General features: G+C 53.2%; 1 protein-coding gene across 2 annotated transcripts in view; it reads left to right on the forward strand.

The window, feature by feature from the left end:
• The first annotated feature begins 9280 nt into the window (after nt 1–9280).
• NKAIN1 (sodium/potassium transporting ATPase interacting 1) overlaps nt 9281–18960 on the forward strand; it is a 41110-nt gene continuing 31430 nt past the window's right edge. For both annotated transcript variants that reach the window (XM_045995205.1, XM_045995291.1), the window contains exon 1: nt 9281–9713. In XM_045995205.1, the coding sequence (XP_045851161.1) occupies nt 9660–9713 (54 nt within the window). In that variant the 5' untranslated portion in view covers nt 9281–9659. The remainder of the gene's footprint in view (nt 9714–18960) is intronic.

The raw sequence follows: 18960 nt of genomic DNA on the forward strand, positions 1-18960 counted from the left end.
TCCGAAAGGTCAGTGATGCTCTTGAAAAACCCTGCTTCAGAACCATGATTCTCAAAATATGCTTTCTGGGACGGGACCAGCAGCGGCATCTCCTGAGGACAAGCTAGAAATGCACATTCTAGAGCCCCATCCAAGATCTACTGAACCTGAAGTTTAGGGGGAAGGAAGTCTTCAGCCATTTGTTTTCACAAGCCCTGCAAGTGATGCGAAGCAAGCTGGCGAGCCCTGGCTCCACGGGCTCAGACAGTTGTAATCTTTCTTAGGAGAGCCACAGGCTTCTGTTGACTCATTAATAGCTGCCCCTGAGTATGTGTTTAGCTGTTCTTTCTGGCTCGGTGCTGTGCATGCATGATCTCATTTGATTGTCAAACGGGGCAACAGGTTCAAAGAGGAGTAAGACCCAAGGTTAACCAGCTAGTGAGTAGCAAAGCCAGAATTGTCAATCCAGCCGCAGCTCCTACCCCCTCACCACCGTGTAGCCCTGCTGGCTTTTCACCTTGAATGCACGTTAGAATCAGCGGGTGAGTCTTTAAAACTCCCGATGCTCACTTAGATCATGCCCTGGGCCAGTTAAGTCAGAATCTCCAGGGTGAGCATGAGTATTTTTAAAGCTTCCTTAGGAGATTGCAATATGAAATCAAGGTTAAGGACATTAACATTAGCCATGTCTACAGTCATAGCCAGGAGGGCAGCATAAAGCCAAACTGACTTTCCCTGCCACCCCTGGATCTCTGGGAAACCTCTGCTCGGACGTGTGGTCTGTGTGAGCTTACACCCATTTCTCCCAAGCCCGTGGCTGAGCTAAAACTTTGGATCTTAGCCAGAGATCAGAGGTTGATCCACTGTGATTGGTGATCATCTCTGCCTGACAACTTGGGGTTTGTTTAGAAAAAAGACCTGTGACTTCCATTCAGAACCCCTGGGACAGCATCCAAAGGTACCAGAGCTAGAAAGGGCCTTCCAGGTGCTCGGGTCATCTGGTCCAGCCTCAGCTTATAGGAGGGGAAACTGAGAGGAGGTACAGGTTTCCCAAGGTCACATCCGTATTATGAAGTGAGGGGTTTTGCTCACTCGGGAAGGAGTTATTTAACACCCCTCTGTGACGGGTGCTGTGCTAGGCTCTGAGAATACAGAAATGATAGTCATAGTCTTTTGGGGAGTTGCTAGGGCAGAATGGTGGGGAGAAAAACAAAAGCCAGGACCTCTCAAACTTTTCCCTTTGTGTGTCCTTAATGACGGAGAAGAATGAACTGGGGCAGAAGAGACTTGAAATTAATAACTTTGAAATGTTACCTTGGGGCCCCTGGGTGGCTCAGTGGGTTAAAGCCTCCGCCTTCGGCTCAGGTCATGATCCCAGGGTCCTGGGATTGAGCCCTGCATCGGGCTCTCTGCTCAGCGGGGAAACTGCTTCCCTTCCTCTCTCTGCCTGCCTCTCTGCCTACTCGTGATCTCTGTCAAATAAATAAATAAAATCTTAAAAAAAAAAGGAAAGAAAAAAAGAAAAGAAGAAAAAAATGTTACCTTAAACCTAAAATGTAAGACCTCCCCACTTATGGGGCGCCTGGGTGGCTCAGTGGGTTCAAGCCTTTACATTCAGCTCAGGTCATGATCTCAGGGTCCTGGGATCGAGCCCTGCATCGAGCTCTCTGCTCAGCAGGGAGACTGCTTCCTCCCTCTCTCTCTTCCTACCCCTCTGCCTACTTGTGGTCTCTCTCTGTCAAATAAATAAATAAAATCTTTAAAAAATAAAAAAATTAATAAAATAAAAAAAGACCTTCCCACTTACTATTTTGAAAATATTCAAACAAAAATTGAAAGATTAATATAGTGAATATCTATATGCCCCACCTAGATTCAATAATTCAACAATCTCTCTCTCTGTCACACAACGTATGTACCACTTTCAGTGACTATTGAGAGTAAGAGATGTCATACTTCTTCACTCACAAATATCCCCAAATACTTCAGCAAGCATCTCCTAAGAATTTTCTTCCATAACCACAGTAACATTACCACGACTATGAAAATTAGCAGCAATCTGTAATGCTGTCCAATGATCATATTAAAATTTACTCTATATCAAAAGTGTCTTTTATAGGGGCGCCTGGGTGGCTCAGTCAATTAAACCTCTGCCTTCAGCTCGGGTCACGATTCCGAGGTCCTGGGATGGAGCCCCACGTCCCACTCCCTGCTCAGTGGGGAATCTGCTTCTCCCTCTCTTCCCTGCTCCTGCTCTCTCTTGCTATCTCTGTCTCTCCAAAAAATAAAATCTTTTTAAAAAAATGTCTGTTATAGATGTTTTTTCTCAATCTGGAATCAATTGGGTTTCACGTGTCTGGCTATCCTGTCTCTCTAGTGTCTCTTAACTCAGAGCAGTCCCCCTACCTTTTTCCTAGAGAAATTGACTATTTAAATGTGCGTTGGTTTTGTGTGCTGCTTCCTAACGTAGCTGTACTTGTTTTACACTAATAAATGTTTTAAATGACTGAGCACCAAGTAAAATTGACACTCCAGAAAAAGGTACCACATTTTTCTGCATTTTGTGACATCTCATGCCCTTGTTTTTGGAACAGATACAAATAAGCAACTCAAACAGAATCTAATCCATCCTGGAGGCATACCTACAAGCCAGGGACAGTGCCTGAGGAGGAGTTAGCGTTAAGTTCTACTGAGAGTCAGAATGTGGGGAGAAGGGGCGCTTGTGTGGCTCAGTGGGTTAAGCCTCTGCCTTCAGCTCAGGTCATGATCCCAGGTCCTGCGATGGAGCCCCGAGGCAGGCTTTCTGCTCAGCAGGAAGCCTGCTCCCCCCCCACCCCACCCCACCTTCCTCTCTGCCTACTTGTGATCTCTGTCAAATAAATAAATTAAAAAAAAAAAAAGAACGTGGGGAGAAGGGAGGGAGCTGGGATCCGGGAAGTACAGCCTGGATAGTGGAAAAAACAGGGACAGCAGCACAGATCACCAAATCGGGAGTGTTCAAAAATGACACACAGCACATGGCGGGAACAGCATGGTGGAGGTGTGGCAGGCAGATGAGTAGGAACCTTGGAAAGCGCAGGAGGAGCCAGATTGCAAAGGGTCACGAAAGCCAGGGTGGCAGAAAGGGATCCAGCCCAGTTTTCTCCCTACTCTGACTAGGACACCTGATGAGGCTTGGCTTCCAGTTCTGGGTACTCTCCCAGAAGATCTTTGTGAGGAACAGCTTTGGGAACCAGGCAAGACAGATCAGTGTCTTCATATACCAGACGGTCACGCTGGAAAAGAGAAAAGGCTCTTCCTCTGGGGGCTTCAAAGTGCAGAGCCCAGACGAAGTGGACTAGAAGATGGCAGCTTTGCACAGCTTTGCGTTGTATCGATTTAGAGGACTCAAGCGGCTCACAGACTCCCCGGGGCCATCTATTACAAGGTACTTGTAAGCAGGTCCTGCCTGCAGAGATTGGGTTTGAGCCAGGCTGGTGTGGGGCCCTGGTTCAAGGGCAGGTGTCTACACACTAACTCTGGGAGCTACGCAATTAGAGGACCCCTTTCCCAGCTCCACTGTTCTATGATTGTAGATGGCCATTTGCCCCAGAACCAAAGATGCTAATTTTAGGATTCAGTGCATTCTTTGTTGTGAAAGGACACCTGGGTGAGGGATGGGGAGCCAGCAGGGGATTGGGAATCCTGTTAGAGCCTGGGGTCAGGAGGCCTGAGCTAACCCTGCCAGTCCTTCCTATCCCAGGGGTTCCCCCAGGCAAGTGCAGCCCCAGCACAGCACCATGTACAGACAAGTACAGGGCTGACTGGAGAGGCCAGTCTGCCAAGTCCCCAGCTCAGGTGCCCCGAGGGCAGACTTTAACTAGAAGCCCGCAGCCACCAGGGACTACTGGAAAGGGAGATGCGTCTTGGCCACAGAGGCTGTGGTAGGCGTTCTGGACCCCACTGCCCCAGACAAGGAGACGACACTTTCTACAAGCTGTTTGGAGTCTCCCGACCTAGACCCTGTCCACTCACCGACACCCTGTTCCAGCCTCTTCCTTTTCTCTCAACCATTTCTGCTTAGCAGAGATTTGTTTTTTCCTTTTAAGATTTGCTCTAAAACAGATTTTGAGGCCAGTTGGTTGGAGAGGAGTGGTGGCAGTAAGGAGGCAAGAGGAGGTCAAACGTTCTTGCAGAACTCAAAGAAGGAGGCACCATTCCTAAACACACCTCTCTGATGCTTGTGTGTCTGCACTTCTGCCTGGCAGCCGAAACCTGAGTCAGCGCTGTCTTTTCTCTGAGGTTTTCCATCACCACGCAGAGTTACCCACTCTCTCCACCATCCTGTCTCTGCACCCGGAGGCCCTCCGCCGCTCCTCGCAACGCTAATAACCACCTGCTTGTCTGTTCTGCCTGCCCTGCAGGCCCAAGAGTCACAAACTCAGGGGCCTGTCAGGGGCCAGAGAGGGAAGGCAGGGGGCGAAACCTCGGGGATTAAGAAGATAAGCAGTGGGGGCGCCTGGGTGGCTCAGTGGGTTGAGCCTCTGCCTTTGGCTAGGGTCATGATCTCAGGGTCCTGGGATCGAGCCCCATGTCGGACTCTCTGGTCAGCAGGGAGCCTGCTTCCCTTCCTCTCTCTGCCTGCCTCTCTGCCTACTTGTGATCTCTCTCTCTGTGTCAAATAAATAAAAATCTTAAAAAAAAAAAAAAAGAAGAAGATAAGCAGTGGGGGCGCGTGGCTGACTCACTCGGTAGAGCACATGACTCTTGATCTCAGGGTTGTGAGTTCGAGCCCCACACTGGGTGTAGAGATTACTTTAAAAAAGAAGAAGAAGAAGAAGCAATAGGCAATGCCACACTCTTGGCCAGTGTGCCAACCCCCAAGCCTTTATCCCGAGGGTTCTCCAGGGCACCTGTCCTTCTCATTTTCAACTCCAGAGCTCCTAGCGCCGTGCCTGGTGCAGTCATGGACCTGACTCCGAGGTCTCGACATCCAACTCTCTTAATGTGCTGTGTGGCTTAACAGAACTCACACAACCTCTCTGCCCTTCAGGTTCTCCCTCGATCTTCATCTCTCCCCTCTTCGGAAAAGGCCCCTGGAAGCTCATCCAGGCCAGTAACCTTCCCACTTGTCCCGGAGAGAGCTTGCATTGAGGTGTTAATTTGGAGGCCTGCACAGGAGGTGAGGACAGACGGACAGAGCAGTCTGCTGATCCTCTTTCCCCAAACACACTCCCACACACGCAGGTCCACTTTGTTGTTTTAGAAATGTATGATTTCTTTGGAAGGAAAGGTTCTGTAAAAAAAGAAAAGCTTGAAAAACGCAAGGAACGAAACAAATATTACAGGTCAAGTAGTTCTTCTGCCTGGGGACAAATCTTGTTTCTGCCATGTCCCTGTCTTGTGTGTGTGACCCTGGACAAGTACTCTAACCTCTCTGACCCTCAGTTTCCCCATCTGGAAAAAGGGGATGACGATGATAGCACCTACCTTAAAGGTATGTGGTGAGGTTTAGTGATTTCCTGAGAGAAATCACTCAGAACAGTGCCTGGCCCAGAATGCTTAAGAGACATTAGCTATTGTGATATGGTATAAAATATATCTGGTCTTCGTCCCCATTTGTGAGATCTCCTAAAACTCCTGGAATTTCCCCAGTGATAGGATTGCCTTTTGTTATTCGTGTCTCCTGGGATGACATCTGGGTTTATTCTCATGAGGGGACTCAGGATGGGGCTGGTCACCAGACAGATCAAGTGACTAGAGGGGAAACTCTCAGCCGCTCCCACTGATCTCTGGGAAGACCTGGGGTTGGGAAGGCCCTGCAGACTGAACTCCATAAAATTTCTCGGGCAATAAGATCTGGAGCAGCTTCCGGGCTGGTGAACCTTCTAGAAGGATGGTACGCTGCAACCCCACAGGGAGAGACCCTTCCAGACATCCCCTGTCTTCATCTGGCTGTTCATTTGAATCTTTTCTAAGAAACCAGTAAAGTAAGTCAAGCACCTTCCTGAGTTCTGTGAGGGGTTCACGAGAAAAAGGAGGAGCTCCTCACCACCTGGTAAATCTCAAGCCTACAGCAACCCCTCCCATGCCTCTCTCCAGGGCTGACCGTGACTCTGCCTCCTCACTCAGGAAGCGTGGGTACTCTCTGAATCATCTCTGTCCTTTATTTCAAAATCCTACTTCATTTGCCCCACAGCCTTTCCCTACTTGAGGGGTTAGTCATCCTTCATCCGGGCTATTACCAGCCCCTCGGGACGTCATCCCCGGTTTCCTAACCACCCCCCCCCCCACGTCTTTCCAAGCTGTTTCTGGCTGTTCCTACAATTAGAGCGCCTTCCCCCCCACCGAGAACGCTGGACTTCCAGGGGGTAAAGAGGTGTGCTGAAGCCTGAGGCCAGGAAGATCATTCATTCACCACATATTTGCTGACTCCTGGCACCATCCAAGCCCTGTGGGATATAGAGATAATTTATGACCCAGTTGCTATCCGCAGAGAGCTCGCAGTCTATTGGGGGAAGCCAGCGAAATCAGACAAGTACAGTAAATCCCAGGAAAAGCTTGAATGGAGGTAGCCCAGACCACTGCCAGCCCAAAGGTGGGGCACTGCCCTGGGTCCCAGAGGGTGAGGAAAGCTTCTGAGGGGAAGTGACAGTTGTGCTGAGATTTGAAGACTGCAGTTCTCCAGGTTAAAAATTTAGACGGGAGACACTCTTTAGACAGAACAAAACACACAAAGCTTGGAAGATGTCACGGTGTGTGCATGGCTTCATCAGGGCAAGGCTTGGACTTGGTGGAACGACCTGGGGCCAGCGGCTAATTCTGCTGAGGTCAGGACAGGCCCTCCTTTGTCCCGTGGGATGGACTTAAGAGTGCTACAGTCAGGCCTTGGAACAGGGAGTCCTGTGTGGGATGTGATCCAGCCGAGAGCCTGGGAAGGGCTGGTTACAGTCCCAATGGAGTCCACTGTTATTATAGGACTTAAGTGAGATAATATATGTCAAGCCACCGGCTCAGAGTAAGCACCCAAGACGTGGTAGCTATTACTGTTAATATTATTGAATTGCATCGTTAAGGTCATGGAGGAAGCTGGTAGAGGCTCTCTCTGGAAGAGGCCCCAAAGAGGATCTGCTGGAGAACCGTTACATCTGGGCCGAGGCTTCGTGGGGCTAGTTCTCATTCTTTTGTGGAAACAGACTCTTTGAAGAATCTGATGAAAGCCTCTCCCCAGAAAAAGGCACATCTGCTCGCATGAAGCTTTGCATATCATCTCAGGGACTTCACAGCCTCTGGAAGCCCGTCTGGTCATAGAAACCGGTGGGACACAGCTGTTCCTCGCCAAGCACGGCTGAGAAAAGTTCCCACTGTTCCCTCAGCCTATTATTCCAAGTGAAAACCTCAGCACAGGGAGTTTCAACTCTAGGAATAACCTGTGTGTCTCAAAACACCCAGCTGCATGGCATGCCCAGGAATGGCTGGGAGGTGGGGTGGGGGCAGTGAAGAGACCATTTTAGTAGTCTGGGGAGAGGATGGGGCTGGTTTCTGGCTTCAGGGGTACACAATCTCCCCGGGCCTGCAGCGCCCTCCCGGTGCTTGGATTCATGCGCTGCTGGGTCGCCATCCTCGGGTTTTTAACAAGGAGCCGTGCATTTTCCTTCTGCAGCAGACCCCACCAATTACACAGCTGGTCCCAGGAGAAGATCATAAGAACCGATCTGAGTGCTTACTACAGGAGCAGCATACAAGTAGCAGGGCTGGGACTGGAACCCAGGCTGTGTGGGTGCAGAACGCTGGGTCTGGATCTGCCTCACGCTGCCCGCTGGGTCAGAAGGGCTAGTTAGAGCAGAGAAGGTGGGAAGAATTAGCAATGTTCTGTTTCTTCCGCCCCAAACACTGTTTCCCACCCCTCTGCCTCTCCTTCCCTCCTGTTGTCTTCTCAGGATCAATGCCATTTCCTGAAGGAGGCCCTTCCTGGTCTCCATACCTGGACTGTGCCCCCTTATGCTCTCTTTTACCCTTTATTGTCCTTGAGAGCGAGCACTCATCAGAGTCTGTCATTATGTATTTCCGGTTGTAAGGACAGTCCCTCGATGGACTGTTCTCCCAGTGGCTACAGAGACTGGTTGGTTCCCCCCACTCCCAGTGGAGAGCCTGGCACACAGTAGGAATTTTATAGATATTATTGGGAAGGTACGGTTCACAGAATGGTCAGATGGGACAGAGAAGCGAAAGAGGATGACCAGGAATTCCTGCCGGAGTGATGCGAACCACGGAGGTGACTATAGGAAGCTTGGAGGGAGGCAGGGAGGATGAAATGGATTTGGCACTTGGAAGTTTGAGTGCTTTTCAAGGTGTCTTGAAGAGGGCAATCTTTTTTTTTTTTTTTTTAAAGATTTTATTTATTTACTTGAGAGAGAAAGAAAAAGGGGGAGCACAAGAAGGGGGAGCAGCAGAGGGAGAGGGAGAAGCAGACTCCCAGCCCAACAAGGAGCCGGATGCTCAGTTCCAGAACTCTGGGATCATGACCTGAGCAGAAGGCAGAGGTTTAACCCACTGAGCCACCCAGGCGTTTGGAAGGAGGCAGTCTTCTGCTTTCTGACTTCCTCCCCAATGCAGTGGGGGTTAGGGACTGGCCACAGCCCTTGGGAGGACCTCCGTCCCTGCCATCAGGCATCTCACCCTCATGCCTCTGGGAGCCTGTCTGTTCCCTGCACTGGGAAGCTCAGTGGGCTCTGGGACCGTGCTGCAGTGCTCATCTCTGGACCCCCTGGGTCCCCCAGGGGTGTGTATGCAGTCTGGCCTCAGTAAATGCCAGTAGAAGGAAAGAGGGAAGGACGAACACGTGACCAGACACTTAGGAGGGAGGCTGGGATGAGGAGCAGATCTGGGAACCAGAGTGGAATGAGAGGGCCAAACTTGGAACCTCGGGGCCCTAGGGACAGGGTGGAGAGAGGAGGGCTCCAGCACCCTCAGGAGCTCAGGCACGGGGCTGAGTTTTAGTCACACAACTGCTTTCCACCCTCTTGGCAACTCTGAAGCTGACGTTATTCCCACTTTGCTAAGAAAGCTGAGGCCCATAGAGGAGACGTGACATGCCCAAGGTCACACAGCTCTCGCGCTGCCGGGAAGTCCGGGTCTGACCCAGGGCCCTCAGCCCCTAAGCTTGCGCTCTTCCCAGTCACTACCTGCCTCTCCCTCCCTCCTCCACTGCCCTACCCCTTCTCCCTTCCTCTCAGCTCGGGTGGCCGCCCCGCCCCTCCCTCCCACCCTCCCTGCCGGTGGCGGCGGCGGCGGCGGCGAAGCCACGTGGTGGGGCCGGGAAGCCGCGGCCGCGGAGCGCCCGGGCGGCTGCCCCAGCTGGGCAGTGCTGCTCTGCGCCGCGCGGCGCTCGGTGCCCGCGCTCCCCGCTCTGCGCTCCCCGCCAGCCGCCCCGGGGCAGGAGGCGCGCCTGGCGGCCGGCCGGCCAGACAAAGAGGCGCGGCGCGGCAGAGCCAGCGCGGGCCAACGGACCATGGACTCGGAGCGCGAGCGGCCGGCCCCCGCCCTGAGGACCCGGCGCCCCCGGGCCCGGCCCTAGGCGCCCGGTCCCGCCGCCCGGGACGCGCAGCCGGAAGGACGCGGAGCCCGCGCGGCGCGGAGGAGGCGGCGGCCGCCGAGCTAGAGGGGCGCCGCGGCGGACGGCCCGCGCGGCCCCCGGAGCCATGGGCAAGTGCAGCGGGCGCTGCACGCTCGTCGCCTTCTGCTGCCTGCAGCTGGTGAGCGCAGGGCGGCCGGGGCCGGGTGGGGCGCGGCGGGGCGGGGTCCCGGGCGTGCGGGTGGGCCGTGGGTCTCCGTGCGTATCTGCCGCGAGTCCCAGCTTGGGTGGGGGTGTGGGCCGGAGTCACGGAGCGGACGGGCGGAGCCTGCTCCTGCTGGCCGGGCTGGCTCTTTGTGTGCGCTCCCCGCCCGGCGCTCCCCGGTCCCCGAATGCGTCCTGCGCGCGGGTCCCCCCCACGCCCACCGGCACCGTGCGAGTGGCCTGCTGCGGGACTGTGGCTCGCTGGGGCCGGGGGTGGGTTGGGGGGGTGTCCCGGGCTTCTCGGCGGAGCCGCTGAGGTCCCTGCGGGGTGTTTTCCGCTAGATTCCTCGGTTGCTAGCGGCTCTCCCTTCCTCGGGGTTTGTGCCGTGTTGAGTGTTTCTCACAAAGTCTCTGCTCCTCTATGTGTGTGTCTCCGTCTTTCTCTTTGGGGTGTCTCTGGCTCTCTAAGCATTTCTGGTCCACGTTCGTCCGTGTGCGTGTGTTGGGATCTTTGACTCCAAGAACCGTTCCCTCCTCCTCCTTTGTGCTGTTTTCTGCCTGCCTTCACCCTCCTGACTGGGCAGGCCTGGGAATGGAGAGCCACCTCTCTTGGAGAGGGTCGCAAGGAACTGCCAGGTCCTGGGCCAGTCTGACAAACTGGGTGCTGACCGCCCTCACTGCTTTGATTGTGGCCACTGTACCCAGGGGGCTCTCCATCAGTTCTCCATTTGTTTCTCCCTAGCGTCATGGGTGGGGACCAGCACCTCGCCTGGGCAGGCAGGGGTGAGGGGTGGGGATCCTGGGGTGCCCTGGCAGGGAGGGGAGCATCTGGGGGAAACTCTGCCTCATCCCAGCTTAGGGAACTCAGGTTCTTGCCTCAGGGAGGTCAGTGGAGTGAATCTGGGGGCGGAAGGGGACCAGTGCTCTTCAAATCAAGCTCTGGGAGGTGAATTTGGGGAGCGGGTTCAGGAGAAGCCAGGGTCTCCTGCCCATCCTAGAGCTCGGGCCTGACAACTAGGGGGTTTTGAAGCTGTGCTGAGCCTCTAGGCAGAGAGGTGCACAGGGACCTCCTTGCGCAGAGCTCCCAGCACTAAGCCTCCCTGATGCCCAATTCCACCCTCTGGTCCCCACTGTTGCCTGCCCCCACGCTTCCCTAGCACAGGTGCATACAGTAATGCAGCAGGAAGCTCTGAGCGGGGATGTGCACACCCCATTCATCTTGTTTCTCCCCTCTCAGGCACGCCAGCCCCAAACTTGCCATCCGCAGCCTTGCCTTCCTGGGCGGTGGTGGGAGCAGCCAGGCCATGAAGACTGTAGCCCTGTTCCCAGTTGCAGGAGGCAGGTCAAGGGACTTCCCTTCCCTGGGCCGCCTTGGTCTGCCAGCCTGCAAAATGCTCATCCTTGAGGGTTGCAGAGGGGGTTAATTAAAATCAGGTAGAATGGAAACTCTAGAAGGGCAGAGATTATCTGTTTTGTTCCCTGCTAAATCCCCAGCAGCTGGAACAGGGCCTGGCAGTCCATTAATATTTGTAAAATAAATGAATGAATCAGTTATTTGGCAACTCCGGGCTCACAGTCGAAACACCCTCCTTTATATACTTTGAGGAATACAAAATGCCAAGAAATGATGAAACTTTTCCAAGGATTTTTTTTCCCCTGCTCATTCATTTTTAAATTTTAAAGGAGGACTTGCTTTATTCTTAAAAAAGTAACGGACATTTATTGTGAAAAATGAACCAATAAATAATCCAACAGTGCAGAACATAAAGGTACGGTTCCTTCTGAGCCCAGTCCCACACCCCAAAGGTAAGCCCATTTGGCATTCTGCCCCATTCTCTGCTGCTGCAGCAAACAATGGTTAGCTTTAGGCAGCATTTACTAGGTGTTAGGTGCCCTTGGAAGCCCTTTTCCATGTATTAACTTATTCAGTCGTCGTAATGATCCTATCAAGCAACTTGCCCAAAGGTCCATGGTTAGGAGCCAGGCTTTGAAGCCAGGCAGCTGGCCAGCTTACTCTGTTGCCTTCTTCATTATAAAATATAAGTAGTTCTGGCACAGAGCCATCAGGGTCCCTTAGGAGGTCTTTACTCCTCCCTGCCTCCCACTCACCTGCCTCCAGACCTCTCTCCAGCTAAGCTCCCTCGGTCCTTCCACTAAAGGGTTCGCCAGCCTATAGGGGCTCCGGAATTAGGCAAGACCTGGGTGGGATTCTGATTCTCCTACAACTTGGCTGGGTGGCTTCGGGCCACTTGTGGGAGTTAGATGAGATAATTTGCGGGGAGGGGGTGCTCCGAGGAGGACTTGGAAATTGCTCTCTTGCCTCTGTTCTGCCTCGGTGGATGGCAGAGTGGGTCCCTTTGGCTGACGCTAAGCCCCAGGGGCCTCGGCTGCCTGACGGCTTCTCGTGCTCCAGAAGGCTGGGCTCCAGCAGCCTGACATCATGTGAGAGAGAAGGGAGGCTGTTTTCCCATCCAGTGGAAAGAGGCCGAGAAGGAAAAGGCTGTTAAGTGTTTCTCAGCTGCAAACTTTAGAAGGGGAACTGTCATTTTTCCTCTTTTGAACAGGGTTTGATTGTTACAGTAAAATAGGCTAGTTCTAGACACTCTTCTGTAATTGGGATAGACTTGCTGTGGGTGAGGGATTAGGGTGAGTGTGTCCTGGGGGGTGGGAGGAGCAAGTGGGGGCTTTACATTCAGACGGACAAGCGTAGGGACAGGGCTCTGGAGTTTGATAGAACAGACCTGCGTTTGAGCGCTGGCTTTGTCACTTCCTAGCTGTGTGATCTTTGGCAAGTGGCTTACCCTCTCTGAGCCACAGTTTTGTCATCTGTTAGCGATAATATAAACAGTTTCCAGTTCTTAGGGTTGTTTTGAGGAGTAAATACATGTGATGAACTTAGCATTGTGCCAAGCACTGAGCGAAAGTTCAATAAACTATAGTTAACATAACATAACTATTAACTATTGTTATGTTAATAATATATACACCATGGGATACTTTCCTGGAATTGTGGCCCAGGCATATCTAGGTAGTCCTCTGTACTCTTCCTTTGTGGGAAGCAGCAGGTAGTTGGGCACTGAGCTGAGAGGCAGGAGGCTTGGATTCAAGTCCAGCTCTGGCACAGAGATCCTGTGAACTCAGGCAAGCCTTTTCCCCACTGCAGGCCTTGATTTTTCCATCTATAAAATGGGGGAGGACCACTGCTCTGTATCTTCTGGGGTCCGGCCAGTCTTCCCCATCTGGGACTATGGGATGATGTCTGGGCTGGCCTGGAGGTTTCAGGGTGTCTCAGTCTGATTCCCTTCTGTAGAACACCTTGAGTCCCTTTCCTGAGTTCTACTTGGTGTATCGTCTTGACTTTTTAATGCTGTTCACTACCCAATTTTTAGGTGCTCCTTTTTTCCCTCCCCTGCCCAAACCCTCCCCTTCTTTCCGGATTCACCTCCTTCCTGCAACCTTACAGGCCACCCTGTTCTTCCTGTGAGAAGATGGACCAAGGAGATTTGCCCAAGGGAATCCTTGTCAATTTCACCATCATCATTATCGTTCCCATTCCTGGAGTCCTGTGCTAAGCACTCTATATGCATTACCTCATTTAACCAAATGAGCTTACATATGTAAAGCATTTGGCAGAATGCCTGGTACGTGTTCAGCAATCGATAAGCCTTAGCTTTCCTCTTTTTATCTTCGTTGTTCTTCTGCACAACGGGATGGATATTCTCGCTCTTCCCTATGTCAGATGCGGAGACTGAGGCTCAGACAGATGACGATGTTTGCCTGAGGTCTCTAAGCTAGCCAGTGACAGACCCAGGACATGTGTGCTTTACTGCCTGAGCAGAGAGCCCTCTGTCCTCCAGCAGCAGTCCGCGGCTGGTGTTTGTGCCGTACATGACCTCAGACAGGTCTCTCCCCTGCTTCCGACCTCAGCTTCCTCATCTGAAATTGATAAATATTTCTTTCTTTTTTTTTTTTAGATTTTATTTATTCATTTGACAGAGAGAGATCATAAGTAGGCAGAGAGGCAGACAGAGAGACAGGAGGAAGCAGGCTCCCTGCCGAGCAGAGAGTCCGATGTGGGGTTTGATCCCAAGACCCTAGGATCATGACCTGAGCCGAAGGCAGAGGCTTTAACCCACTGAGCCACCCAGACGCCCCTGAAATTGATAATATGTCAATAGGATCATGCACTCGGCTGGGCCCATGAGCCAGTGAGCGCTCAGTCATACCTTACTGCCATGGGCGTTTTCATCCCCGTCTCCGCTCTGGGTGACCTTGGACACATACATTCACTCCTCTGGGCCCCAGTCTCTTCCTCCAGCAAAGAGGAAGAGCCATCCCTACCTTGTGGGGTTGTAAAAAGGGGTTAGCCAGGTGTCGTGCACATAGTAGGCATTCAGAAAAACGCCGGTTTCCCTTCTGGAAAGCTCTCTGCTTTCTCGAAGGTGGTGGGTGAGGGGAGAAAAGACGTAGCTTCCTGCTGAGCTGCGAGTAATGGTGTGAAACGTGGTCAACCTGATTGATGTCGTTATTAGCAGTAGTGATGGTGGAGACTGGAGGGAGCTGGGCTCCTGCGGGGGCCTGGGCTATGAAGCAGCTGTGCCTACAAACTGGTGGCCTCCTGGGGTGGGTGTGGGGGCTCCGCTCTGCTCTAGGAGCTTTGGGCCCTTGGGCCAGGCTTGGGAGTCAGGAGCACAGAGCACGGCGTTGTCTGGGCCACTGACCCTTTTTGTTCCTCATAACTTTTGGATGGCTGGGGTCGTTGGCTCCCTTTTGCAGATGGACAGACTGAGGCCAAACAGCCCTCGAGACCCTTATGAGGTGGGCAGAGCAAGGTGGATGGAGAAGAGGGCCCCCAGGGGGCCCATGGAGGGGGATGGCCCTGGTTTGCCTCTGTTGCAGGGGTAGGCAGTTGCGGGGTTTGGGGATAAGCATCTTGTAAACAGCAGCTGCTCTGAGATGTGAGGCTGGGTTAGGAGCAATACCTCGGGGCTCAGACAGACCTTGCCGCCTTGCTTTGTGACTTCCAGCACGTCCCGTCCCCTCTCTGAGCCTCGGCCTCCCTGCTGCCATTGGCCCCGGCCCCTACCCCGTGGCAGTTTGGAGCACTCAGGGGTCAGGGTCATTTCCATAAACTCTTCAAGACTTAGTTTCTTTATGCGGGAAGTCTATGGTTCAGAGGGAACTAATAACAGCAGCTCCGACTTCCATTTGTTTGGGGTCGCCGATGAGCCAGGCGCTTTATCTGCCTTGTCCCTGGTTACCGTCTCAGTCATCCATGGCCACGTGGAGGGCAGGGACAGAATGGGGATGCAAACTCAGACCTAGGTCTCCACGGCTTCCAACGCGCATGCCCCACTGCTTCCCCGAGGAGGGAGCTCCCCGACACAGCTGGAGAAACCAACCCTTTCCTCAGCCACTAGGGCTTGTTGCTGCAGGCAGACCTGCTGAGCTGCTTGTCCCCCATTTCTACTCACCCACTCACCATGCCAAGGTTACAGTTGCTATGAGGCAGGTTGAGGGAAAGGTACCCAGGGAAGAAATTGGAGACCTATGAGCTCTCCTAACAACTCTGTGAGGTAGGTGTGGTTTTTGTACCCATTTACTGATGGGCATACAGAGGCCTGAAACACAAAGTGGCTTGTCACCAAGGAAACAGAAGATACAGCCCAGGTCTTGGATGAATCATCCAGGGAAAAAAGAGTTGAGAGGGCTTGTGAAATCTGGGCCAAGCAGAGACGGTCAGCTGTCCTCACCAACATCTCCTCTTCTCGGGCTTCAGAGGGGCATGGGTGATGGGAGAGTAAGTTGAGACCAGGGATGGTTTTTGTTATTGTTGTTGTTGTTGTTTTAAATGTCATTTTTAAAGTAATCGCTGTGCCCAATCTAGGGCTCGAACTCGTGACCCTGAGCCCAAGAGTTGCACGCTCTACCGACCGAGCCAGCCAGTTACCCTAGAAATGTGTTTATTTAAAGCTAGTTCCAGGCTACAGGTGATGGAGCCGATTGTGGTCCAAGAGAGCCCAGTTCCACTGCCCTTGGCCTCTGGCCTTGACCTGGAGAGGGAGAGGGCCGATGAATCCGAGACTCTTCCGCCAGCGAGCCCCGTGCACCAAGGTTTTAGCAGAGCTGTTACTGTGGCTGCAGGCTTGAACGCGTTACCCGGCCTCTGGGCCTCTGCCTCTCCGAGCAGCTGACGAACCAGAGGCAGAGCGGTCAACAGGGAAGAGCTTGGGCTTTGGGGTCAGGCTGGGGTCTGAGTTCCATCTCTACCTCTTTGTCGCTGGGTGGCCTTGGGGCAAGACACTTGACCTCTCTGGGCTTCCACCTGCACTTCTCTCAATCAGGAGACTGATCTGCCTCAGAGAGTTGTCAGGAGGCTCCTTTGAGATAAGATACACTGAGTAAACCTCACAAAACGTTCCTGCTCCTAAATGCTCCAGAAATGAAACAACAAGTTCTATGAATCTAAAAACCGTGGTGTAGGAAAGGGGGCATGTCCCTTTTTCAATCCGTAGAAGATATAAGTGAAGCGGAAGTTCTGCCAGATCTAGGTGGCCTTGGCCTTGCTGTACCTTAGTGTTCTCTTCTGTAAAATGGGAATAATTATAACACTCCCCCTCATGGGACTGTAGCGAGGGTGGTCTGAATTAATGCAGGGAGCTCTGGACTCAGAGCCCTGCAGAGGGGAATTGTGGCCCCCTATGTCCCCTCTATAAAGGGAGGAGGTTGGACTCATCAGCTAAGAGGACTGCTCCAGCTCTAAGCCAGCAGTAAGTCCGTCCTTTCCCATGGGAGACCAGACTGACTGCCACACCAGCCCCTCCTGCTGCAGGCAGCAGTGATGTGAGGCTCGGTCTCTGAGCCAAGGAGGACCTATCTCCAGTGGCTTCCCCAAGGCTTTACACCCAGGTGCCAGGGGGCCTGGAGCTCCCATTCCCTCTTCTTTCCTCTGTCTTCTGTTTGAATGAGCGTCCATACCGTCCCCATCCCAAAGGCACACTTGGCATATTTGGTTGTAAACTCAGGTCTCAGACCGCAGAGTTTCAGAGTGGCAGTGTCTGACCCGTGACTCACCCTGGGCCACTCCAGGTCAGCGTCCTGAACTCCCGAAAGACTCAATTCTGTTGGGTCAGAGAGTCAGAATCGCCTCCAGCTAACCCTACCCAGAGTTGTATTTAGCGAATATTTATGAGGCACCCACAAAGTGCCAGGCACAGTTGTAGATGCTAAGTCACGCTGGGGTGCAAAATATGCCTTCAGCTGCAAGTCAAAATCCCAGGGTTCTGGACCTCACTTGCTGTACAACTGTGAGCTGGCCCTGCCCTTCTCTGGGCCTCATTTTCTCCAGTCTGGGAAACTGGGAAATGGGAGAGGCGATTGTTGAATTCCATCAGCGGCTTTCAGGTTATCTACAGAGGCTCTGCAAGGGCAGACTTGACAGTCACGGGGTGAGTTCCCTGTCACTGGCGGTGGTTAAGAATTTATTTATTTATTTATTTATTTGACAGAGAGAGAGGTCACAAGTAGGCAGAGAGACAGGCAGAGAGAGAGGAGGAAGCAGGCTCCCCGCGGAGCAGAGAGCCCGATGCGGGGCTCGATCCCAGGACCCTGAGACCATGACCTGAGCCAAAGGCAGAGGCCCAAACCACTGAGCCACCCAGGCGCCCCGGTGGTTAAGAATTTATATGTAAGTTGGATGACCGCTTGGATGTGTAATGGATCTGATCCAGGTCCCTTGGAACCACCAGATGCTGGTTCTAGGTCCTGAGAGGACAGTGGCAAGAGCATAAAATGGTATCTGTTAGGAATAATGGAAACTGTGGGCTCCTACCATGTCCCTTTGCCTTAAGCATGCTCCTCCCTGCCCCATCCCAAATCACAGATCCTGACTGAGCTTCTGGCACGGGGAGCAGGGGATATGGGAGTCTGTAGTCTCTTTAACCCCAAGTCTACTCTGGCTGCGCCTTGCCCTAGAAGGGGAGGCAGCCCTAGGATTTTTAGGATAGTGATGGCTCCTAAGCCTTTTTTTGGGGGGGTGGGAGTGGGGGGGTGGTTCTGCAGCCCCAGCCTGAATCAGAGACGTGGGTTTTCAATTACACAATTAAATGCACAATTAGGCATAATTACCAGTGCTCAGAGCCCGAGACTGCTCATAATAGGCGTGTAATCTACTGCAGCCTCTGTTTATACTACTCAGCGCGCTCCCTAATGATGCCAGGATGCCTTCACACTGCACTGTTGCCATGGAGACAAGCCCGCCACCACCATGCTGGGCTGACAAATGGTGTTCCAGTCCTGGGCCCCTGGATTGTTTCTGAGGCCTCTGCAGCCAGCCCTGGAGTGAAGGGGCAGGCAGGGCCGGGCAGGAAGGCGGGTCACCCTCCCTGCCCTCTGAGGCCCCCCGCTGGCTGGAGCCAGCCTTGGAGCCAGCGGGGAGGACGGGAGAAGGTTGCTTCAGCAGCACCCCCAGAATCCCTAAGCCCGAGCAGGCTGGCGCAGGTGCTGGGAAGGGTCTTGAAGGGTTATCCGTGCAAACTGAGGTGTGGACGGGGGGCCCTGCATACAGCCAGCTCCTGCGTGGGCCTGGCTTTGCCGTAAACTAGCTCTGTGACCTTGGACCAGTCCTTGCCCTTCTCTGGGGCTCTTTCTCCATATGTGAAATGGACTGCAGGGAGTCTGCATGCATGCCTTATTATAGATGTACTGAGCAGTTCCGCCACGCTTCCTACTGCTGTAACTTCTTCCCCCGTAGGAGCCCATTCCCCCTCGCTCTGCCCCTGTGGGGTAGACCTATCATCCCCGTTTCACAGAAGCAGCAACTGAGGCCATGAGCACTGACATCAGGCAGTGGCAGGGCCGTGATGCAAATCCAGGCAGTTGGACCCCAAGTCCCCCAACTCTTGGCCTCAAGTATAGGGCCTCACACAAGCCCTCTCCTGGCACTCTCGCCGCAGCCCTAGGGAGGGACCCTGGTCATCTCTGTTACCCAGATGAGGGCTCTGGGTTTCATGGAGCTAAAGTCACTTGTCCAAGGTCACACAGCAAGGCGGTGGCAGAGTGGGTTCTGCCTGATGCCAAAAGCCAGGATTCCTAGCTTTGGCTTCTTAGTGGGAGTCACGAAGGAGTAAAAGGATCTCCTTCCATGAGCATATACAAAGGATTCCCATTGTCCCCACCTGGCCCCAGCTGCTGGAGAGGCACCGAGTCCTGGGGCCCCTCAGACC

This window comes from Meles meles, chromosome 1 (assembly GCF_922984935.1).
Source record: "Meles meles chromosome 1, mMelMel3.1 paternal haplotype, whole genome shotgun sequence".
In the NCBI taxonomy this organism is placed as follows: domain Eukaryota; kingdom Metazoa; phylum Chordata; class Mammalia; order Carnivora; family Mustelidae; genus Meles; species Meles meles.